Below are 25,645 nucleotides of genomic sequence, written 5' to 3' on the forward strand. Positions count from 1 at the left end.
TTTTGATTTTCATCGATTTAAAATGGGAAGGTAGAAAATATCAACGACAGCACTTTCAGTCAGGGCAAGAGGCACAACAGTAGTTTCAGATGTTTCTCTCATTTATATTTTTTGGAGCTTTCTAAAAATTTACTCAGAGGATATAACTCATTCCTCTCCTCCTTCCTAAAGAAATGTGAGGGGTTTGTGGGGAGATCAGTGCATGTCTGTGTGAAAGGTTCAAATTCTTGTGTACCCCTGAGATTTTGTCCTGTTTGAAGTAGACTCCTTGATCTTTTGTCTCTCTGGACACAGCAGCATTGGTGATATTTAAAAAGGTACCTTCATGGAAATTCTTCTCCAGATGTTTGGGCATTCATATGGATGATTACCACACTTACCTTAGGCTCTTTATATAATATAAATTCACTTCTTTACAGGGTTTGCTGAAGGCTGGGCACTTGACTGCTCAATTACAGGCTGACCTTTGAATGCCCTACACTTTTATTTTTGCAAAAATTAGAAGAAACCAATGTATGAATCCTAAAGTTTACCTTCAAATGGCTTCATGCAAGTTTGTAGATGTTCTTTGGAGAATGTCCTGTCAGAAGCATTTCTGAAACTCATTTGATTTGTGGGTTTTGCAGCTGGGGCTGCTGGGGGATGCAGTTTGGCTGTGTGCCCTCCCTGCTTTGCTGTGCTGCATGGCTCTCTGTGTTTCCTTGTCGATGTGTCTCAACTCAATTAGCAGCACACTGCCAGCCAGAGATAAGCCCATGGATAAGCATACTGGTCACGGCAGATAAAAGCCCCAAACAATAGTTCAGTCCAATGTCCTTCACTTAATATAAAAATAGAATTTAAACCCCCTAACGAAGTAACTCAGGATATTTAGTTGCAACGGTCAGAATCTTTTCTGTCCTTATTCAAGCTGCAGGAGGATAGAAGACAACTCCTTGGGAGCTAATGCTGTCATTGCCTCTCCTCTGCTCCTGCCATCTGTCCCCCAGTCAGTCACCCATGTGATGAGCCGTCCACCTCTCTCCTAATAACTTACATATGCCAGGCCTTTTGGAGCACCTTTAACACTTGTCTCAAGAGGGGTATAGGATCTTGGTGGATGACTCTTGTCTTCCAAGGAAATGCAGTCTGGGCTGTTTTGCAGTCTCTTGCCAGCAAACCTGGGAAATGTGTCAGGCCATTCTCCTGAAATGTCCCCTGGGGCAGAAAATCCAGGATGGTGGTGTCTGTGCTATCTGACATTGCTGACCCAAAATACTTTGTACCAGCATGCCAAACTCCCTAAGAAAGCTGTCAACTGTGGGCAACAGGCACCAAAGAAAAAGGGTTTTAGGAGTGGACCTGAAGAAAAAACAACAAAATAAAGAGGCTTTAACCTGGGTCTTGGCTTATACATGGAGGAAAGGAAAGAGGAAACATCTGATACAAAAGCTGTTCTTTTGCAACCTGGATGCCCTGCTGTGAAGCACAGCTTTCCTCTCCCAGATCTTGATTTTAAAAGCTTTCCAGATTTAAGGAAAGGGCAGTGAAGCCAATTCAGAGACATTCCTGCCAACGAGAACACAAGGTCATCAAAAACCTGGCATGAGTAAGGGTTTGGGCTTTTCTTACTCAGCTTCCTACCATGCAAGGGACAATGTCTGTCATTTCTGTCACCAAGGGACTAGTGTCATTCTGGGCTACCACCGCATCACCTGTCAGATCAACTTGTATGCCAGTGAGACTAGGGAACTTTTGGGGATCTTTACTTCTTAGAGTTTCCTTCAGCATTTTGTGGAGGAACTTGCTTTGCCTCTACCACTGCAGCAGAACAAGAGTGTAATTCATCTTACTGAGTGTGGCATTGGTACCCTGTCCTTGCTCTATGATGGCATTGGAACAGGGACTCCTGCATGGAACTTTGTGTACTCAGTGGAATCTGGGGATGCAGAGAAAGAGGAATCTTTGAACATCCCTGCCTGTAGGACTTGCTGCTTTTTCCCTTCTCCAGGACCTCCACTAAGTTTCTCAGTGCTTTTCCCTGCATGTCCTGCACTTCTGTAGCCTCACAAAGTGTTTGCATTTTTTCTGTCACTCTTATCTCAGTACTGATCTCTGTCCTACTGCTTGGAAGAGCAGAGATTCAAGAATCTGAATATTAAACAGTGAATATTCCCAAGTCTGTGGAAATCAGGCACACATTCCCTTCTCTCTGAAGAGCTGTTCTCAAATATTTGGTAATGTCATTTTTTTTTTTTTTAGTGTTAAAAATCCCAACTCAAGCCTCTCATTAGCAATCATAAAACGATCAGTGCAAGATACTGCAGATGTTCTGTGAAAAATGAAGCTTGGATGAAGAGAAAAAGATGGTGGGTAGGAATATAGAGCAACTGAAAAAACTGTGAGAAAAGATGCATTTTTAATCCTTATGGGTAAAAGCCAATAGTTGAAGAAAATAAGCTTGTTCCAATATGAAATTTGGGAAAGTGTGTGGGAATCATGGTTTAGAACCATATTGCTTTGAGTACCCTAAACCAAAAATTTAGCAAAACATTGCCAGATTTTCCTTATATATCACAATCTTAGAGAATTCCATTAGCATTTACCAGGTGGCAGAACATAATGAAACCAGAGCACAGGCTTTAAGGGAAGATATAAAAGTTTGAAATGAAGCAAAGCAGAAAAAGCTAAGATCCATGTGAACATTTGGAGGCAGAAGAAATCCGAGTGGCTTGCAAGAAATGGTACTGAAGAAGTGAGAGCAAACAGAAGTCTGCATTGTCACACTGCAGGGGATTTCTTACTTGTAACTGTTCAAGAGGCTTTCCTGCTCAGAGCCTGGAATAGATGACAGGCAAATTATGATGTGATCTGCCCCTACAGTTTTGAAGAAAGAGATGGTGAAAAGGAAACATGATAAGCACCTGTGTATATATATAAAACTTCACAGGTTCTCTATGTTCTGTTGGCTCCAAATGAAAGCAGATAGAAAAGAAAAACTCAAAAAAATGGGAAATATTAAAACAAGTAAAAATTTACCAAATGAAACAGTCTGTGAAGCTCCTGCAAGAAACATTAGATTCAGCTCATGCATAGTCATAAACTGCCTCTTCTTTTCTGAAAAATTATATATTGTTTTTGGAATACTGTTTTTAATACACCAAAATATCATAATTAGAAAATATGAGCATTAAGTAAGTGATTTCTAAAACTAAGCATGTTTACTAGAATAACACATTAGTTGTGACAGTGACAAAAGAGCTCTGCCATTTGGTGGTCTGGAACTTATGCATGCAACAAAGTATTTAGATTTTAGGCATAATGCTGTGAACAGGGATAATGTAATGCGCTGTGAAAAATAATGTAAAATAATAACAAGGATGATTCTAAAAAGCTGAAGGATCACATTCAGGTATTTGGTATATGTGATTTACAGTCTTGAAGTCTGGACTGCCACCTGCTGAAACACTGTTTAACAGTGAGCTTAGGCTTAATAGAACTCAATTTTCATTTCAAACTTTGTTTTTTACCCTGTTTCTTTCTTCTAACCCTTGGTGCCTATGTCCCATGAATCCCACAATATGGGCAGAAGCAGCAAGGGGAAGATGTACCTTGTTATCATCTTTGCTGAGCAAGGGGGACTGATGAAGAAAAGACAACATCTGTGTAACATCTTGCATAGAAAGAGGACACAAGAAGACTTGCAGGCTTCACAAACACCAAGATCCAAAACAGAAGAGGCTTGGTTGCATAGCATCAATGCAAATTAAAATTCACAGAGTGCTCTGAACCACAGTTGCAATTGCAGATTCTCAGGGAGGATTTCTGAGATGTGAGTTGATTAACTTGTGGGTGATTGCAGTTGGTATTTAGCCTTTGGAAATGGTGCAGCAGGAGAACAGCTGACTCTTCCAAGATGGATTGCAGCTGCAGGAAGGGGCAGGAGCCTGGCTCTGTGGTCTGTGTGGTTTTTGGGTACTGCAAATTCAGCAGTTGCGTCTCTGAGGTGCATTCATGCGCATCCTGCAACAGAGGTTTCAGACCATATTCCCTGCTCAGATTTGACCTTAAAATTATTCATTGGGAATTGTGATCTCCAATCTCACTCTCTCACCCTATTTTTACTGGTTTCTTGTCCTGCATGATCTGTTGTTTTCATGGGTGGGCTCTCACTTGGTGCACTGGATTTTGCAGCTTGAGCTGTGCCATAGGTAGCAATCAAATAAGCAGCACCCCTTGTCCATTTATATCAACATTTGGGACTTTTAGCGAGCAAGGAAAAGCTCTTTCACCACCGTGAGGCTGCTTTTCTTGCATATCAAATACATGGGTGCGATCACCTGAACATCACCTGCACTGGGCCTGTTTCATGGGGAAGGAAAACAAGAGCGAGCTGTATCCCCTTGCTCTGTGGAGCACCGGTACCCTCTAGCGGTAAAACCGCAGGCATTTTTAGGCAGAAGATGACGATTTCACTACTAACTTGTCTTCTGTCTTCCTCTTGGACAAAAATCTGTACATCATCTTTAATTGACAATGGAGTTCTGTTGAATGATATGGTAAATTCACGCCTTTAGTTTAAGTAGCTAATGATGTAATGCAATGATGTAATTTCCTTGGACTGTTTTCAGTGTGTTTCACGTTTCATTAAATCATTTAAATGATACTTGTGAGCTGATGGGTGACTGAATTTTCACGTGATATAAAGAAATGTCTGTAATGGAAAGTATCAAGAGGCAGCTGCTCAAGGCTTTAAGTGGAGTGTCAGTGATGGTACCACTTTAATGGCTGTAATGTGGCAGATCAAGAGCTTATAGATAATCAAAAGAATCGTTGTCTTGGTTGAGGTTTCACTAGTTTGCTCATGGAGGTGCAGAATAGATGGATTGGGAGTCTTGGCAAGCCGGTGAGCCAAATGTCTCAAGCAGTGGGAATGTGGTTATAGGTAAATGGAAAAAGACCTATTCTGGACCCAATGGCTGTTTCTTACCAACTGCATAACCCATGCCCCAGGGCATGTCTGGTGAGTGGAAAAAGGTGAAACTTGTCAAAGAAATCCAGAATTATTTAGCACAAGAAAACACATTTATTTCTGTTCTAAACTTGCTCAAAATGGCTGATATGAAATTTTCCTGGCATAAGAAAATTCAGTCAGAACAGCTAATTTTAGGAAAGCCACAGCAAAGTAATCCTTCAGGGTTTGCTGTGAAATGTTTCACTGTTGTCTTTTCTTTGCATGGAGGGTGCTAGTGGATGCTGTTTGGAGGAAATTCCGCCCCCTGCCCCCTCCAAAAGGCAGCAGGAGTTATCTGGAGCTCAACTCTGTCCTTTTACTCCAGCTGCAAAGAAGTTGCAAATTCTCAGAACACCGTTTTCTAGCCCTAGGTTTTCTCATACATGAAGGAAGTGAAAAGCCAAGGCAGGTTAGAGGACAGGTGTCTCTGAGCTGAGCCCTTGCTCGCTGCCTCCACCCTGCAGGCTGTGGCTCTGCTCATTTCACCCAGTGAAACAAAGTGGAGTTTTACTCAAGAAATGAAATCGCACTACAGGTATCAGATTGAAATTCAAAATAGGTACTACAGACTAAACACAGCTTATGCCTATCATTTCTTTGATGTACCCTAGCTACGAGAGCAGGGGATCCAGAGCTTTTATGGAGACATCCTTCCCATTTATTTAGGGAACTCAAAGTTATTTCCATGGCCACCTGCACCTCTGTTCCTGTGGATCAGATTTTGGAAGCACATTAAAATGCCCATGATCTGGGTAGATGGAGTACCAAAATATGAACTTCGCCTACTCTGCCTCACAGTAATGACTTAGAGGCTCTCTTGATTTTTTTACCTCTTTGTGTATAAAGGATTTTGAATAGCTTGACCCCAGGAATAGCTTTACAAAGCAGATCAACAAGATTGAATTGAATTTACCAGCAGTGGCTGTTAAATTTTCAGTCAAATCTCTGTGTTCTGGAGCCTCTCAGACAGACTGATTTATCACACACTGTGTTTACTGGAGAGCAGAAATTTACCCTCTCCTGTTTCTCTTTCAATCCTTTTCATCTTTTCATCTGCATAGAAAATGAGTGCAAAAAGAAAAAGGAAAAAAGAAATGCAGTACAGTTTTCAAGAGAGGGTTTGTCCTGGTGCTGCATTGTAGAGAAGCGTTTACTGTTTCCCAGGTCTCAGGAAGTGCCAAGTAGATTCATTCCACTGTAACTGCAGTGCCATTCTGGGAAGCACAGAGCATGTCAGCTTGGAATAGACCTCCTGAGCAATACAGTCCTCTGCTATATCATACAATTCCTTCCAAAAATGCAGTATCACTCATTCTTGAAGAATGCAAATAAGTTAATTAATACATGTCTGTCCCACGAACATTCTGACTTAGGATCTTGCCGTCACTGCCAGTTTCCCCCACTCCATCCTGGTTGAGAATCCTTGATCTTCATGAAAGCCCACCTGTCTGCTCACCAGTAGGAAGCAGCCATGCTCTGATGGATTTTATAGGTAATATCTCCAATGCAAATACAGAGAGGGGTAACTATGCTGTGTTTTTTTTCTTTTATTTCATTCCAGGTTCCTGATTGTCTTGGGGTGTTTGATCTTAGCTGTCCTGACAACTTTCAAGGAGTATGAAACTGTTTCAGGAGACTGGCTCCTCCTGCTGGTAAGTAGGCTGTGGCTGGTTCATCACCCTGGTAACACCCTTGAATTGAAATCAGCCCCATCTGCAGGGATGGAAACTTACTCCCAGCTCTGCATGCCATAACATTTCTGCCACTGGTCCTGGGGCAGTGACCATGCACTTACCTACTGAAGAGTTCCCAATCCATTGTCAACAACAACTGAGTAAAAAGAAAGTGAGGTTCCTGAGTAAAAAGAAAATGAGTGGAAAAATATCAGCCTAAGGCTTTTGAGCATTAGCCTAACAGTCCTTCCATCAAGTTATCAGTTAATTTGCTACTGACCATGCCAGACCTAAGCACATTTGAAAACTATTTTTGGGAGGATCTTTCAAATATTTTGATTCACTCTGTAGTATTCTACTAATCCCAATATTTCTTTCAAGGGAGGTCATCAGAACTGGACTCATGCTTGTGCCCAATAGCAGCATAACTGAAATTGTTGCAGGCAGTGCCTCTGAGAGAAAATGTATTAGCAGCAAATACATTCCTTTCTCTGTGTGTTCCAGAATGCTGGTTCTATAAATGTTGAAGTTCATGCTCAAGACTTTATTTCTCTAGGCCTTCTGTTTGGCAGAAGAGTGAAAAAATAGAGGACACCCCCCTGCCCCCCCCCCCAGCATAAACATGGCATATTCAAAGCTTTATGAAAACGACCTTAACCGTGAACTTCCTCTGCTCCTATAGCTGTCATGAAATAGAGAGCACAACATCTCGCCTAACCTGGCCTTGTATAAAGTATCCCCAGCAAAATTAGTTCTAGGGTCTCAATTTACCCTTCCCTTGTACCCCCAGAGGCACGTAGATCAGAGCAACTGCTAAATGCCGAAAGGAAGGAAAAGTGAATTCCCCTTGCATGTTCCTTCTCATAAAGTTCCCCCATCCCTTAGGGAATGTGAAACTTGCTTTTGGCCTCTGTTACCCTGCTTATAGCCCATCTTTCACCTTTGAGAAAGCCTCAGGTAGTTTTTCTTCCTCCTGTGCTTGTTTGTGTGTGGCTCTCAGCGGTTTTCAGAAGCACCCAGGAGCTGTGGGTTTGAGCATGAGGAAAAGTGCCCCTTAGAAAGTATATGAATATACTGTGTCCTGCCCTGTGTCTGTAGATGTGGCTGCATGAATGAGCTGCTGGTGGGTCATCCTGGGTTATGGGTATAGAGTGCACCGGGGACTTTGCAGTCACCACTTGCAAATGTCTCCCCCTTTTGCGTGGAACAAGAGGCCTTTCTGTGTAAGTAGCTGCCCTTACATTAAGGCAGGGTAAGCACTTCACATTTACCCAACAGCAGGGGCAAATTCCTCCTGCAGACTGCTTGGAAGGCTGGAAAGGCATGTCCCACTTTGCCTTGCCTCTTTCATCAACCTGTATTCTCCTCCTCTCTCTCTCACACATATCCTAACACTTGTGCCTCATTTCCTTCAGCTACACCCTTGTGTCCAGAATTACTGCAAAACTTGTCATGAGACTAACAATGTAGTTTGTGTCTTGATACAGGAAACTTTTGCCATTTTCATCTTCGGAGCAGAGTTCGCCTTAAGAATCTGGGCTGCTGGCTGTTGCTGTCGCTACAAAGGATGGAGGGGGAGACTCAAATTTGCCAGGAAGCCTTTGTGCATGCTGGGTAGGCACATGCTCTCTACTACTGTTTTCTCTGTTTTGTTCTTTTCCTTCTAAGCCAGTTTGGGGGATGTCAAAGAACTGATGAATGGCAGTGCGAGGAGCACTGAAATCAGATCTGCCCTTTATGCCAGGACCTGTGTCCTGCTTGGAGTAGTTTTTTGAAGTAGCCAGCAATAACAATTAATTTGAGAGACATTTGGGTGTCTAGTCAGTGAGAAAAAAATGAATCCTTCTACTCTTCAAACACATTGCCCTTCTCCTGAGTCCCGCTGCATTCTTCTGAAACTCATCCCCAAAAAGACTCTCTCTGCCTTCAGTTTCAAAGGACTTCAGATCACAATCCTACCCAATCTTCCTCATCTCTCTTTCATGTTTGTGTTGTGTTTTACCGTTGTATTGTCAGTCTGCATTTGCAAACAAGTATCTTTGTGATTTCACCTATGTTATCATTCAGGCTTGGAAGTCACTGCCTATAACTATCCATAAAACTTCTCATTATTCATGTTTGAATCCCCTCCTGCAACTCCTCATCATAACCACAAACCAACCAGCCAGTATTTAGGAGCTCACTCTGCCCCAAGCACCTGTCTTGCACATCCACATTCATTCACTGATTTTAGGATGTTTCAGTGCTGTTCAGGCCAAACAGTAGAGTTTTGTTCTTTATTTGTACAGCATGTAGTACTCTGGGGAGCTGTGGGGCCACATGAATACACACCTCTCTTCCCTCTCCCCCCTTTTGTTCATCTCTTGGGTCTAAATGGTAGATATAAGATTGTAGCAAATTTTGTTTGTGCATCTGTGCTATCCTCAATTTAGTAGTGCTCCTTTGTGTGCTACTGTTGTATAGATACATCTTATACTTCTAATAGGATTGTGAAGGCAGCAGAGTGTGGTGTGAGCAAATGGGATTGATCCTGTCTCATGCCTTCTTGGTAAAATTGTCATCGCACTTCTGAGAATGAATCTTCATTGATATCTGGGTAAAGAACAGAAAATATTCTGGACTTATGAATATCATCTCTCATTTGTCATTCCTGCAAATTTTTTTTGAGAATGATTGGAAGTGAATAAATCTGAAATCCACTCTTTTGGCTGGAAATATAAAGACAATTTATATTATTACTATATTATATTACTATAAATTCTATATTATTACTTATCTATGCCCAGAGAATGTTTGAAGCTGTTTGGTACCACTTTCATCTTGTATGTGTATAGGATCAAAAGCAAGAGGGAAACAAAGAGAAAAAAACCAAGAAGCGATGTGGTTTTGCATTTCAAACCTCTTTAGTTGATCAACAAATTGGTCCTGTGAGCACTTACAAAAAAATAGTAGCACTGGCTTGGAGATTTTAATGGGAAAACTCAGCCAAAAGAATCAAATAGTGGGTGTACGATCAAAACTGAATTTCTCATCTGCTGACCTGTTCACTGTGGTGTTCCTGTGGTACAGATGAATAAAAGTCTGTTTTTCTGTCAGCCTTAGGACACTGTTTCTCTGCATACCTAAGCAAGCTCAGACAGAATCTCAAGTCCAGTGCATCAATCTGTAAACAGATCCCGAGGCTTTCCGGGAGGTTTTGTCTGTGATGCTGCCTGTGTGGCAGATGCAGATAGCTGTTTAATTGGAAAGAGCAGGCATTTCCAGGCAGCTTCAAAATATGCCATGGGAAATTTGCAGCACAACCAGATGGGATTAAGAAGCAGGTGACAGGGCCACTGTCGTTGGCAGGCTTTGTTCTTCTCGCCTTGCAGATATCTTTGTGCTGATCGCTTCAGTGCCAGTGGTTGCTGTTGGGAACCAGGGCAATGTTCTGGCCACGTCTCTCAGAAGCCTCCGCTTCCTTCAGATCCTACGGATGCTCCGAATGGACAGGCGGGGCGGCACCTGGAAACTTTTAGGATCAGCTATTTGTGCACATAGCAAAGTAAGTGAGGAGCTTGCAGGGCTCAGCTGGGGGCTTGGGGAGAAAGACTGAAGGGAAAGAGAGGGGATGCACAGGTACAGCAATGCCATGGAATTATGTTTAGTAGTTCCAAAAATAGTTTTGTTCCTTAAGTTTTATTCCCTCTTCCATTCTCTGAACCATTTCTGCCGCTTGTTTTACCCTTCTCCACTCAATAGTGGTGCTGGGAAGGGAGAGTTCATTCCCACACATTACAACAGGGATTTTGTCTTTTGTCCTTAATGAAAGCAGGGACAACCCTTTAATGGTGAAAGATGCTGAAATTTTTGACAGAAACGCCTGTGAAGCTGCGACATGTTTGTAGTGGCTTCTCAGACTTGTCTGGTCAACAGATGGAGCAGGACTGGACTCCAGAGGGATGGCAAGAGGCTGATTAGCAGATATGTGGTTTCTGAATGAGTAAGTTATTGGTAAAATTTTTCTGTGGAAGGATGGGTCAGACAATACAGGAATGAGACAATACAGTGAGAACCCAGACAGGGAAAATTTCTAAAATCATCTTTGTTTGGTCTAACTTGATGCTGTAGTCAGACACACCCTGTCTCGCACCAGACAGATATTTGTTCTTGCATTTTCACAAAACATTATTACAAGTTAAAAACTATCTGCATAATAATCCTCTAGATAAGATTTCTCATCTGCACGGGGTGTAGAAATATTGCATAGGCTCTGTGCTACATACTGCTTTTTCTTATCCATGAGTGACATTCCTGACATTTTAGGGGGGTTTGAAAATTAAAATGCCAGCTGGCACAGCATAATTAGAGTTTGCTTCTGCATAGAGGCTGATGGGGATACCCATTCTGCTTCATTTCTTACCAGCTTATGTTTCTTCCCTGTATAAACTTGCTACAAAGCAGGTGGCACATAAACACTGTCAAAAATGTTTCCCAGGAAACAGATCATGGAAGAAGTCTGTGTACCAAAGACATTGTTAAGAAATTGTTTAAGGCTTCATTTTGTGGGATTTCATTTACATGTTGCTTGTTTGGTTGCCCACCACCACCCTCTGGATCTCAGCTGGCTCAGAGATAAGAAGGGGTTGTAAGAACTTTGCTTTATTGGAGATAATGAAGAAACAATTGTGATAACAGTTTTCTTCTGTGATTGCTCACCAGAAATTAGCTGAGGAGGTTTGCTTACCTGAAGATTCAATTATGAAGTTCTCAGCTTCAATGTTTTGTTGTTTTTTTCTTCCAATAAAGTTCTCATAAAAGGAATTGGAATATTGATTTTTTTAGCCACTTTTGAAGAACTTCTCAAAAAATTTTTCTTCTTTGTTTCAGATGTTGTTGGGATTTTAATTTAGGTGACTGCATCTCCCACCTCAGTGGGATTAGACACACACTCCAGTCACTCTCTCTAAAACAGGGAGGCTCAGGTTTTGTTTTCACACAGATGCTTTTCAAGGTCTGTTCTTACTGCATGAATTCACGTTGAAGACATCATTCATTCGTGATGGAATCTGCTTTGATATGGCTAGAGAGAAGCAAATCCATCCTGCAGCTCTGGCTCTCTGGAGGGAGGGAGAGGGCAGGGCTGTGATTTGCTGGCTAAGAGTGACCAAGCCCAGGGGTAGAAGTGATGTGAAGAGCCAAGGTCAGGGACAGAGCCCTGCAGCAGCTGTGTCACGGGTGCAGATACATCCTTAGCCCAGCTTTATGCAGAACTACAACTGCAGATTGCTCCAAGCTGCTCCCCAGGGAGATGCCATGTAAGGGCTAATTCTTGTAAATCTCTGCATTATTTCCCACTGAGTGCTGAGCTGGGCTGGTCAGGGTCTGTGACCAAGCCAGCAGTGACAGCTCTGCTGTTACCCTGTGTGACTTTCTCTCCTCCTGATGTTTACTCTGCTACTCTGAGTACTGAGGATGTTTTCAGACCCTTCATGTCCATCTGTTTCTTTTGCAGGAACTCATCACTGCTTGGTACATTGGGTTCCTGACGCTCATCTTATCCTCGTTTCTTGTTTATCTGGTTGAAAAAGATGTTCCTGAAAAAGATGCTAATGGAGTGGAGATGAAAGAAGAGTTTGAAACCTATGCAGATGCACTGTGGTGGGGGCTGGTAAGTGACTCCAAAATATCTTATCCCCTTCTTAAAAACTTCATACCCAAGAAGAGATAAGATGTTGATATTAGAGATTATAGTGCAAGGGCTGCTGTATTTGGGTGAAAGGCATGTTACCCATGTAAAATTACCAGAGTAGGGATGCCCCTACAACCAAAGAACAGAACTTACATCCCCGTTGATTTTCAGGTTGATTTTCAGTCAGACAAAGGCCCTTAGGAGCTTAAACCTCCTTCAGAAATCAGTCTATGCTCCTGGCTCCTGGGAACCCTCTCTTTTAGAGGAGTATCTCTTCAGGTCTAACTGCCTGTGAAAGACCTGGCTCTCATGACAGCAGTGTCCTGCCTGTGAGAGCTGCGTCCCTCAGAAAATGGCAGAACCAGAGCTGCCAATGGATGGTTCTGTTGGGCAAGCAAAGAGCACCAAAAGTTTGGGCAGTTGAGGTAGACACTCTTGGAAGTTTGGTTCTTAAGAAACCAGTGACTGAAGATGTCTGAATTCAGATGCAGAAAGTAGAAAAATATTTCTGGAAAGATTAACTCAACTATTCTCATTTTAAATACATTGTCTTGCATGTATTCCACAAAAATCAGGCAGTAGGATGATGAACAAGAGGGACCTTTGATACGTCTGTTCTTGTCTCTTCTGATGAAGAGAGTATTGGTTTACATCATTAACTTATTTGATCACAAAATATTCCTGTCATTCCAGCATTCATGTTGCTTTGCTACCGATAGGCAGAGAAGTCTATATTATGCTGTGACTAAAATTCAGCAGCTTATTTTTTATTTAATGTAGTTCACTCATAAATGGCAAGATATTTCCCCATACTCCCATCCCATTGTTAGTCGAAAGGTATTAAGTGTTGACAGTCCTACCTCCCATCTCTCATAAAACTCTTATTTACAGACCAGATAATTTAAAAAAAAAAAAAGGAAAAACTTCTTCCTCCTACAGTGATTTAGTATAGAATGTATTACTCATACTCCACTGCAGTTTGTGCTTTGGCTGTATTGAAATAAATGAGCAATAAAGGAATGTGGTACTACTGGAGAGAACAGCCCATAAATGCCCTCAGTCTGCAGGCTCATCCATCAGTTAAGTACTTAATGGGAAAGCTGCTATAGCAATAAATGGCATTGTCTAATCAGTGGTTGATAAAGAGAGAAGAATTGATCCAAAGCTTTCACAGAAGCTTTTAATAAACTACAAATTACACCTGGCTGTTTCAAAATTTGAGGGGTGGGAGCGCTTTAAGAGGCAGGGTTTCTATTGAGTGATGTGGAAACTCTTTAGGAACTCCACAGTTCTAGAGTTAAACACTGTGACAGATCCTTCTATGATCCCTCCTTGGAAGCAGGATCTGGCATTACCATACAGCTCCTTGTTCTTAGACCATTTGGGAAAAACACAGAGGACACAACAGAGTGGAAGAGTCCTTTTCAGAAGTTCGATCCCAAGGCAAGGCTTCAAGGAAGGACTTGTCATAGTAGAAAACCAATTGAGGTTTGGCAGCAGCTCCTTCAAGGCTTTACTGAGGCTCCCTTTAAACTAAAACTGTGAAGATATGAGATATGAGGAAGAGGACAATTGACTGCCCTGGAGCTGGACTGGGTCCTGTAAGCAGTGAAGGGAGGTGGTACATGTGATGCAGCTCTGTTAAGAGTAGCATTTTCCCTGCAGGGTCTGTACAATCCCCCAAACCAGGAGGAACTGGGGCTGTGCTATCCATGGCTCACTGGTGGGGATTTTACTGACTTTATGCCAGAGGGGCCTCCAGCTTTTTTTTCCTTAATCAATGCCTAAACCTACTGTCCCCATGAAATCTCAGGTAGCAATTGCTCTTCTGCCAGTATTGCAAAGCTTTTTCATCTTTTCAGTTCTCAATAAGGAAGATTTATGAGAAAGAGATACTAATGCTCATTTCTGCTGGAGTGCAGCAAATCATTCAGCAAACATTTGGTAGCCTGACCTACATTTAAGATGGGCCTTTGCTTGATGGACATATTGTTTATTCTGACCCAACTCTATGTCTTAGTTTGGGTAATGAATATTGAGCCTTATTTTTCAGTGCTGTTGTTGGCAGCTGTTCATCTGATTTTGACTGGTGTTGAAACTTCAGCACTTGTATTGACAGGCATTTTAGTGAAGAGTTTTGAACTTTCTCCCAGGGTCCTGTTCCTAATCCTCATTTTCCAGCTGTAGAACTAGACATCAAGAGACATCATTCCTAGATCTATTATTATGTGATTGCAGAAAAGTCATTTATCCCTGTTTCCTTATCTCTACAAGATAAATAATATTATCTACCTTTGGAAAGTTGGCTTGTTTTTTTAAGTGGCATAATCAGTACCAGTCCTACCTATTATGAATGAAAGAATTCATAAAATGTGGCGCACTTTTGTATTGTCAGTGTTAACAACAAAAGGAAAATAAAGCCATACTTTGCAAGGTGTAAAATTTCACTGTCAGCATTTCATCTTAATACATCTGCCCTAAAAACAGGAAGGAGAAAAAAGCCACTCTGATCTCCACACTACATTAACTACAAATGAAAGGCTGCTCCCATTTTTCATAGAGCTTTTCATGGGTAATCATTAACGTCTCAATAACTTTTCTTCACTTTACAGTAATGTCATGTTTAGTAGGGAGTCATTCTTTGGATCAAGCCTCACAAGAAAACTTAGGTATATACATTCAAGTAACAGTTGAGCCTTATTCTTTTCATATTTCTTGCATGCCATTCCCTGCCTGCACTTTCTGTTTTTACTACAATAGTTCACCTAAGCACCATCAAAAGTAAGGGGTGATAAGACTGAAAAGTTATTAAGCATAAAAAGAAATTTGCATGACCTTGCAAATAGTTAATTGTTCTGCTGTTCAGAAAATATGGGATATAACCCTGGCTCTCCCAATGATATGCTTAGAAACAAGTGCTTTTCTCTGTTTTCATAGAATGGGAGTGATACTAACCTACTCTGCAAATCATTTTGAAATTTACTGTAAAAAAATATACACTGTAAGAGCTAAACACTGTTCCTTATGCAGTCCCAACCCTGCCAACACAAATTCTTGCAAGTTACTTGGAATTTGAGTTCACTGGAAGAGCATCTTTGCATGTGTATTTGCAGGTTTTGGTTCAGCAAATGGAAAACAAGTGGATGCTTTTGATCATCTGAAAAAAGTTAGTGACATGCTTTAATATCTTCCTGAACTGTGACCTAAGATGAGGGGCAAGAACTTTATCTTCCTTTAAAGAGTCATAGAGATAATCCTTCTCATTTCAGGAATAAGAAAGAAATATCATTAGAAATAATATTTTGACTGAGTTGTCAAGCACTTTATCCTATCCCACACAAACACTTCGCTGTCATTCAACTTCAGCTCACTGTTCTCATTCCCACTTCATTCATCAAACATGAAATCATCAACACACAACTCAGCTTTTCTAGCTTAAGCTCTTCAACTTTTGGAGAGCAGCTAGTGAAGCTCTCCATTTTTTTCATTGATGATTGGCCCGTACAAAATGGTCAGAAGACATTGATTTTGCAGTTTGATTTGCTTTCTAGTGGTTGATACATGGAGATATGTTCACTTCAAAGCAAAAAGTGGGTCAACATCCATATGGTTTCTACCTACAATGGCTGCATGCATTGGTGAAAAATATCCATCCTGTTTCAACAAAGAATTGGATTTGGATTATTCTTCCCATAGATTTATGTGACATTGTTTATTTTTACCCATTCCCAGTCACTTTTGAAAGTGTAGGTGAGAAAAGGGGCTAAGCAAAGGCCTTTAGTGTGCACAAGGGCTCTTTCTGAAGGGCATCAGAGTCCAAGTTAGGATTTGTGTTCATGTTTCTGTGTAGATAATCTGGGCGGTAGATGAGTTTGGATTTGAAGTCACACTCACCCTTAAATACCAATGAGGACACACACCACCTAAGAGTATGGAAATTGGTTGAGTTAGAAAAGATGTTTCCTCCTCAGACATTAGAAATTTTTTTGGTTTTGGTTGTTAGGGGTCAACTATTTTGAGATTAAACATTTTTGTGAGATGCTCTCTGCAGAAAAGAATGTTACTCAATAAAAGGGAAAGCTGATTGGCCAAAGTTAAGAAGTACCTTGAAGTGCAGAATGTTCTTTATTTTATCTTAGGAAAACTCACAGACTTTCTGAGATCAGTTGAACATGTTCACTGCAGGATTCATGTCTGTCTTCATAACATGAGTTTTGTGCTAATTTCTATTAGGGAAAGTTCAAATCAGAATACTTCTGGAAATCTCATTCAGAATGTTTGTTTTTCCAAATCTAAGTTCACCCATACAAGTTCAGCTGATAAGCTGTAAAAATATTGGAGTAAACATGACTGCCTTTTGCTTCCAGTTGCTTGAGATTAACTGAATCCAGTTATTAGCTAACTTGTGGAAAATATAGAAAAATTCCCAGGTTATTTTCATTTCTTGTTAGGTGAAAGTGGTAAACACATGGCATAGGGCTGTTTGATTCACTGTTAGCATTAGTTTATTATTTTTCTCCTCATTCATGTACCATTTGTTTATGAAACTCCAATACTAGGCAGAGGACAGAGAGGAGAGTATCTGGCTTGCATGATGGGATGTAACTGCATTGTTTCTTTGCATGACTGTTTCTGGAAAAGTATTTCTAGTTCAGTGGTTCCCACTCTTTATTCTGAGCAAGGGTAAAACATGTGCTGCAGAAGCCAGACATCTCTCGTATGTCCACCCACCAAATTAATCTCTCAGGTGGTCCAAAATAATTCCCACTGCTCTTGGGGAAAAAGAATTTGAGAGCTGAATTTTTCTTTAGGAAGAAAGAAACTGTCTGCACTGCTTCCACCTTCCTCCCTTTATGTATCTACCACAGAGTTAAGGAATTCTTGTCCTGGGTCCCCATTTCAAACACACAGGTTTTGGAACCCATGAGGGAGAGGATGCAATAGCACGCAAGACAAGCAATGGAAACATATCCAGGGTAGTCAGAGAAACTACCCTGCATTTTTATCAGTATGTTTGGGATGCATTTGAATCTCCCCAGTTCCTGGAACTGTGTTGGAAGTCGGGAATCACATTTTATTGAACGTTAAGAGTGCCAGGACCACTGTTTCAAGGGGAGGAAGAGTAGCTAACACCAGCTGGAGAATTCTGAAGGAGACAGGCAACAGTGTATGAAGCTGTGGGTGGGAACCACTGTCCTAGCCACTCTCATGGAGGGTGATGTGATCTGCGCATGCTTCGTACCCTGGGACTGAGCCATGCGCATGCTGTTTAATGGGGGAGATTGTGTCATGAGAACAAATGTTTCCTCAGTCTTTTCAAAAGATCAATGGAAACAAAAACCCCAGCAGATCCAGATTTCATCCCTTGGAAATGAGAATAAAGTCCCTTTTTTTTTTCCCTGATGACAGCTAGTCATTATCTGGAAAGAAGCTTGGGTTTTGTTTTGAGTTCTTTTGTATACAACATACTGTTGTATTTTGGGATGTGAAGCTGATTAATTATTTTCTGATGATTCTACTGCTCTGGCTGCCTGGCTATGAACACAATTGTCATATTTATTGCACAAACATACTGTTACGAATCTGAATGTTACTTTAAGGGTTAATCATCAGGATTCAATTAACAAGGAGGGCTTCAGCTCAGGTAATTTTAACTTAGACTAGAGACTTGCTTTTTAAATGACCTCTCATCTAGATCTTTCTGTAGTCAGTAACAAGAGCCAAGTTCCCCAAGTGTAAAGTCTTCCCAATATGAACCACACTCTTCCCACTCACTGGTTAGGGTTGCTAACTTCCCACTGAATACAGAAATAGGTCTAAAGATTAATCTTAGACAGGAAGATAGGCTTTTTTAACAGCTGAAGACAGATCAGATGAAGTCTAGCTCCTAAATTTAAGATATTAAAGCAACAGTCTCGGGAGAATTGTTTGTTCCTAAACTGACATTTGTCAATGGGGATAGCTGAGAAACTCCCTGAAAGAGAGTTTGGGAATGCTTTTAGTTTGTATTATCTACCATAAATACCACCCCCTTCCCCTCCAAAAAAAAAAAAAAGTACCCCACAGATGCATGTGCCTTCCCCCCAACCCCTTCCCTCTCCAAGTGGGCAGAGGAGAGAGAAAGAAAAAAAAAAACCAGCCAGGATTTTTGAGTAGAGGTAAGAACTAGGAGGAGGCAGTGTTAACAGGCAAAACAAATTCAGAGTGAGAATAAAACTTAGATTTATTACTAACAAACTAAAAGCTAAATTCAATACTAACAGAATAAGAGCTAAAGAGTAAAAAATAAAGAGTAAATAAAGAGTAAAGAGTCTTGAAACACAACACCTTCCCCCACTCCTCCTTCTTTGCAGATCTCCTCTCCTTCTCCCAGCCATGCAGAAGACGGAAAAAAGGGGGTTCATTGTTGTTTCAGTCCCTCGCCCGGACCACAACTCTTCCCATTTTGTTGTCCTGGAGGTTACTCTTCCATGGTAGTATAAGGGGACACCTATTTCACTGTGGTCTTCACCACGGGCTACAGGGGGACATTTCTGAGTCCTTCCTCTGTTTCCATGGGGTCCCTCCCACGGGAGACAGCCCCTGATGGATTTCTCCAGCGTGAGTTCTATCCCCTCTGGGGAATGCTACTAACACCACTGGTAGCCATAAAAAATTATTAACCAATCCATTTTCTAACTGCTTGCTTTTTTTCCAAATATAACAACACAGCTAAAATGCTAACTGTACAAAGGCAGTGTTGCTTGCTGATTGTCTGTAAACAGCTTTATTGTTTGTTATGATTAATCATGGTTTAGATTTCTCCTGATCCGTGCCATAGGGCCAGGGTTCAGCATCCAGGCTGGTCTGGGGGGAATTTAAAGTTCTGATTCATGCTGTTGTTCCATAGTCTTGCATAGAGAAATGTTATGGTGTAAGGGATGAAGTCTCTGTTGATTCACCATGTACAAAAATTTCTTGACTGTAAATACTAAGATGGATGTCTCAGACAGAACCGCAGGATAATCAATCTCTCTGGCAGTACTGTAAAAGCTACATTAAATTTGAGCCTTTGGTCCCACCCCTGCTGAGAAAAATGGGAAAGCTCCCCATCACACTGGGGAATTTACAAGCACCGAAAATGAAGGAGTCATCAATCCTAATACTGGTCAGTCACTGAAGACTGCAGCAGAGCAGCCATTGTCACTCAAACTGCAAGGTTTCAAATGGAAATGATATATTTATAACCCTCTTCAGCTAAGTAAAGAGTCAAAGGCACATACAGTAATTCTAAGGCAAAAGTTTAAGCTAAACTGCTATCAGTGGATAATCCATAATGAAATTCAGTAGCAATTAAAAGAAGAACAACTCCACAGACTCCTGCTGAAGCTATGTCCAATCGTAACCCCATTTATAGTGCAGAGAAAAGGAACAAGAACCGTAGCAATATTTGAAAGCTGTTCATCAGAGGTCAGGCCTAAGTTCCAGTCCCTGGCCTGATGAAGAATTATCTTTTGTTAGTTTGTTTTTTAAACATTTCATGCAACACATGCAGCACATTCAATAAAGGAAGTTGGGAAAAAATAATTAACACTTGCTGTCCTCTGGATTTTTGGGTTCAAATCTCCTTTAACAGAAAAGGAAAACCTATCCCAGGTTTTCTTACAATACAGGCAAGTGTTGTAGTGACAAATTATTGGGAAAGGTTGTCTTCCCCCTCTTGGCACTGTAATCCTGAGCTAACCTGCTCCTCTTCAAAGACTGCCTGGATGGGAGCTAAGTAGTTTGGGAACCCTCAGGAATCTTAGGTACTCTACATCCATGGCACTACCCAGGCTAAGCAGTCACTAATGTAGATGTCTGGAGATTTCAGCCACCTGCAGTGACGGCAACAGCTGAACTCTGGTCTTTAAAATGTAGGAGACAGCTTAGGAGCCGAAATCCTTTTGAGTATGTAATTCCACACCTCGAGTTGAAACGTTCTGACCCAGATGCAGCAGCAGATTAAAATTAGGTAAGTGAATGGCTGCTGCAGTTGACTGTTGGTCACAGATCCCCTAGAGAAGCTCCTGCATCTGCAGCAGCCGAACAGTTTGTGGAGTAGTCTCTGAGTTACTGTCTCTTTCAGACCAGTAGAAATCATTTTATGTTGACACACTGAATTAAAAATGGAAAAGTATGACTCACAACTCAAAGTCTTTAAAACTGTAATCCCGAGGCCCCTCATTCTAGCTGGATATATCTTGCTTTTATGTTGTTACATATGTAATAACCTCCAGCAAAATCATCAGTAAACCTGCCTTGGGGCCTTCCTGTTAGCAGGAATGTGTTTATGGAATGAAGCATTCAATTAAATGCATTGGAAACCCTCCAGGTAAACAGACAAATGATGGTACTTGTGGGAGCATCCACTGATTTCAGTAGAACTGGGATTGAGCCATAAAATCTGGTTGTTTTGACAGTCCTACCTCCCATCTCTCATAAAACTCTTATTTACAGACCAGATAATTTAAAAAAAAAAAAGGAAAAACTTCTTCCTCCTACAGTGATTTAGTATAGAATGTATTACTCATACTCCACTGCAGTTTGTGCTTTGGCTGTATTGAAATAAATGAGCAATAAAGGAATGTGGTACTACTGGAGAGAACAGCCCATAAATGCCCTCAGTCTGCAGGCTCATCCATCAGTTAAGTACTTAATGGGAAAGCTGCTATAGCAATAAATGGCATTGTCTAATCAGTGGTTGATAAAGAAGAGAGAAGAATTGATCCAAAGCTTTCACAGAAGCTTTTAATAAACTACAAATTACACCTGGCTGTTTCAAAATTTGAGGGGTGGGAGCGCTTTAAGAGGCAGGGTTTCTATTGAGTGATGTGGAAACTCTTTAGGAACTCCACAGTTCTAGAGTTAAACACTGTGACAGATACTTCTATGATCCCTCCTTGGAAGCAGGATCTGGCATTACCATACAGCTCCTTGTTCTTAGACCATTTGGGAAAAACACAGAGGACACAACAGAGTGGAAGAGTCCATTTCAGAAGTTCGATCCCAAGGCAAGGCTTCAAGGAAGGACTTGTCATAGTAGAAAACCAATTGAGGTTTGGCAGCAGCTCCTTCAAGGCTTTACTGAGGCTCCCTTTAAACTAAAACTGTGAAGATATGAGATATGAGGAAGAGGACAATTGACTGCCCTGGAGCTGGACTGGGTCCTGTAAGCAGTGAAGGGAAGTGGTACATGTGATGCAGCTCTGTTAAGAGTAGCATTTTCCCTGCAGGGTCTGTACAATCCCCCAAACCAGGAGGAACTGGGGCTGTGCTATCCATGGCTCACTGGTGGGGATTTTACTGACTTTATGCCAGAGGGGCCTCCAGCTTTTTTTTCCTTAATCAATTCCTAAACCTACCATCCCCATGAAATCTCAGGTAGCAATTGCTCTTCTGCCAGTATTGCAAAGCTTTTTCATCTGTTCAGTTCTCAAGAAGGAAGATTTATGAGAAAGAGATACTAATGCTCATTTCTGCTGGAGTGCAGCAAATCATTCAGCAAACATTTGGTAGCCTGACCTACATTTAAGATGGGCCTTTGCTTGATGGACATATTGCTTATTCTGAACCAACTCTTTATGTCTTAGTTTGGGTAATGAATATTGAGCCTTATTTTTCAGTGCTGTTGTTAGCAGCTGTTCATCTGATTTTGACTGGTGTTGAAACTTCAGCACTTGTATGGACAGGCATTTTAGTGAAGAGTTTTGAATTTTCTCCCAGGGTCCTGTCCCTAATCCTCATTTTCCAGCTGTAGAACTAGACATCAAGAGATTATGTTCATTCCTAGATCTATTATTATGTGATTGCAGAAAAGTCATTTATCCCTGTTTCCTTATCTCTACAAGATAAATAATATTTATCTACCTTTGGAAAGTTGGCTTGTTTTTTTTAAGTGGCATAATCAGTACCAGTCCTACCTATTATGAATGAAAGAATTCATAAAATGTGGTGCACTTTTGTATTGTCAGTGTTAACAACAAAAGGAAAATAAAGCCATACTTTGCAAGGTGTAAAATTTCACTGTCAGCATTTCATCTTAATACATCTGCCCTAAAAACAGGAAGGAGAAAAAAGCCACTCTGATCTCCACACTACATTAACTACAAATGAAAGGCTGCTCCCATTTTTCATAGAGCTTTTCATGGGTAATCATTAACGTCTCAATAACTTTTCTTCACTTTACAGTAATGTCATGTTTAGTAGGGAGTCATTCTTTGGATCAAGCCTCACAAGAAAACTTAGGTATATACATTCAAGTAACAGTTGAGCCTTATTCTTTTCATATTTCTTGCATGACATTCCCTGCCTGCACTTTCTGTTTTTACTACAATAGTTCACCTAAGCACCATCAAAAGTAAGGGGTGATAAGACTGAAAAGTTATTAAGCATAAAAAGAAAGTTGCATGACCTTGCAAATAGTTAATTGTTCTGCTGTTCAGAAAATATGGGATATAACCCTGGCTCTCCCAATGATATGCTTAGAAACAAGTGCTTTTCTCTGTTTTCATAGAATGGGAGTGATACTAACCTACTCTGCAAATCAGTTTGAAATTTACTGTAAAAAAATATACACTGTAAGAGCTAAACACTGTTCCTTATGCAGTCCCAACCCTGCCAACACAAATTCTTGCAAGTTACTTGGAATTTGAGTTCACTGGAAGAGCATCTTTGCATGTGTATTTGCAGGTTTTGGTTCAGCAAATGGAAAACAAGTGGATGCTTTTGATCATCTGAAAAAAGTTAGTGACATGCTTTAATATCTTCCTGAACTGTGACCTAAGATGAGGGGCAAGAATTTTATCTTCCTTTAAAGAGTCATAGAGATAATCCTTCTCATTTCAGGAATAAGAAAGAAATATCATTAGAAATAATATTTTGACTGAGTTGTCAAGCACTTTATCCTATCCCACACAAACACTTCGCTGTCATTCAACTTCAGCTCACTGTTCTCATTCCCACTTCATTCATCAAACATGAAATCATCAACACACAACTCAGCTTTTCTAGCTTAAGCTCTTCAACTTTTGGAGAGCAGCTAGTGAAGCTCTCCATTTTTTTAATTGGTGATTGGCCCATACAAAATGATAAGAAGACATTGATTTTGCAGTTTGATTTGCTTTCTAGTGGTTGATACATGGAGATATGTTCACTTCAAAGCAAAAAGTGGGTCAACATCCATATGGTTTCTACCTACAATGGCTGCATGCATTGGTGAAAAATATCCATTCTGTTTCAACAAAGAATTGGATTTGGATTATTCTTCCCATAGATTTATGTGACATTGTTTATTTTTACCCATTCCCAGTCACTTTTGAAAGTGTGGGTGAGAAAAGGGGCTAAGCAAAGGCCTTTAGTGTGCACAAGGGCTCTTTCTGAAGGGCATCAGAGTCCAAGTTAGGATTTGTGTTCATGTTTCTGTGTAGATAATCTGGGCGGTAGATGAGTTTGGATTTGAAGTCACACTCACCCTTAAATACCAATGAGGACACACACCACCTAAGAGTATGGAAATTGGTTGAGTTAGAAAAGATGTTTCCTCCTCAGACATTAGAAATTTTTTGGTTTTGGTTGTTAGGGTCAACTATTTTGAGATTAAACATTTTTGTGAGATCCTCTCTGCAGAAAAGAATGTTACTCAATAAAAGGGAAAGCTGATTGGCCAAAGTTAAGAAGTACCTTGAAGTGCAGAATGTTCTTTATTTTATCTTAGGAAAACTCACAGACTTTCTGAGATCAGTTGAACATGTTCACTGCAGGATTCATGTCTGTCTTCATAACATGAGTTTTGTGCTAATTTCTATTAGGGAAAGTTCAAATCAGAATACTTCTGGAAATCTCATTCAGAATGTTTGTTTTTCCAAATCTAAGTTCACCCATACAAGTTCAGCTGATAAGCTGTAAAAATATTGGAGTAAACATGACTGCCTTTTGCTTCCAGTTGCTTGAGATTAACTGAATCCAGTTATTAGCTAACTTGTGGAAAATATAGAAAAATTCCCAGGTTATTTTCATTTCTTGTTAGGTGAAAGTGGTAAACACATGGCATAGGGCTGTTTGATTCACTGTTAGCATTAGTTTATTATTTTTCTCCTCATTCATGTACCATTTGTTTATGAAACTCCAATACTAGGCAGAGGACAGAGAGGAGAGTATCTGGCTTGCATGATGGGATGTAACTGCATTGTTTCTTTGCATGACTGTTTCTGGAAAAGTATTTCTAGTTCAGTGGTTCCCACTCTTTATTCTGAGCAAGGGTAAAACATGTGCTGCAGAAGCCAGACATCTCTCGCATGTCCACCCACCAAATTAATCTCTCAGGTGGTCCAAAATAATTCCCACTGCTCTTGGGGAAAAAGAATTTGAGAGATGATTTTTTCTTTAGGAAGGAAGAAACTGTCTGCACTGCTTCCACCTTCCTCCCTTTATGTATCTACCACAGAGTTAAGGAATTCTCGTCCTGGGTCCCCATTTCAAACACAAAGGTTTTGGAACCCATGAGGGAGAGGATGCAATAGCACACAAGACAAGCAATGGAAACATATCCAAGGTAGTCAGAGAAACTACCCTGCATTTTTATCAGTATGTTTGGGATGCATTTGAATCTCCTCAGTTCCTGGAACTGTGTTGGAAGTCGGGAATCACATTTTATTGAACGTAAGAGTGCCAAATGAAACAGGACCACTGTTTCAAGGGGAGGAAGAGTAGCTAACACCAGCTGGAGAATTCTGAAGGAGACAGGCAGCAGTGCACGAAGCTGTGGGTGGGAACCACTGTCCTAGCCACTCTCATGGAGGGTGATGTGATCTGCGCATGCTTCGTACCCTGGGACTGAGCCATGCGCATGCTGTTTAATGGGGGAGATTGTGTCATGAGAACAAATGTTTCCTCAGTCTTTTCAAAAAAGATCAATGGAAACAAAAACCCCAGCAGATCCAGATTTCATCCCTTGGAAATGAGAATAAAGTCCCTTTTTTTTTCCCTGATGACAGCTAGTCATTATCTGGAAAGAAGCTTGGGTTTTGTTTTGAGTTCTTTTGTATACAACATACTGTTGTATTTTGGGATGTGAAGCTGATTAATTATTTTCTGATGATTCTACTGCTCTGGCTGCCTGGCTATGAACACAATTGTCATATTTATTGCACAAACATACTGTTACGAATCTGAATGTTACTTTAAGGGTTAATCATCAGGATTCAATGAACAAGGAGGGCTTCAGCTCAGGTAATTTTAACTTAGACTAGAGACTTGCTTTTCAAATGACCTCTCATCTAGATCTTTCTG

General features: G+C 40.8%; 1 protein-coding gene across 1 annotated transcript in view; it reads left to right on the top strand.

Annotated features, from left to right (window-relative positions):
- KCNQ3 (potassium voltage-gated channel subfamily Q member 3) overlaps positions 1–25,645 on the top strand; it is a 204,397-nt gene that overhangs the window by 160,434 nt on the left and 18,318 nt on the right. Inside the window, exons 2-7 of the mRNA XM_050322270.1 lie at positions 6,555–6,645; positions 8,154–8,280; positions 10,038–10,210; positions 12,161–12,316; positions 20,308–20,330; positions 22,547–22,603. Coding sequence (XP_050178227.1) covers positions 6,555–6,645; positions 8,154–8,280; positions 10,038–10,210; positions 12,161–12,316; positions 20,308–20,330; positions 22,547–22,603 — 627 coding nt within the window. The remainder of the gene's footprint in view (positions 1–6,554; positions 6,646–8,153; positions 8,281–10,037; positions 10,211–12,160; positions 12,317–20,307; positions 20,331–22,546; positions 22,604–25,645) is intronic.

The sequence above is a fragment of the Myiozetetes cayanensis genome, unplaced genomic scaffold (assembly GCF_022539395.1).
Source record: "Myiozetetes cayanensis isolate MyiCay16 unplaced genomic scaffold, myiCay2020 scf1, whole genome shotgun sequence".
NCBI lineage: Eukaryota > Metazoa > Chordata > Aves > Passeriformes > Tyrannidae > Myiozetetes > Myiozetetes cayanensis.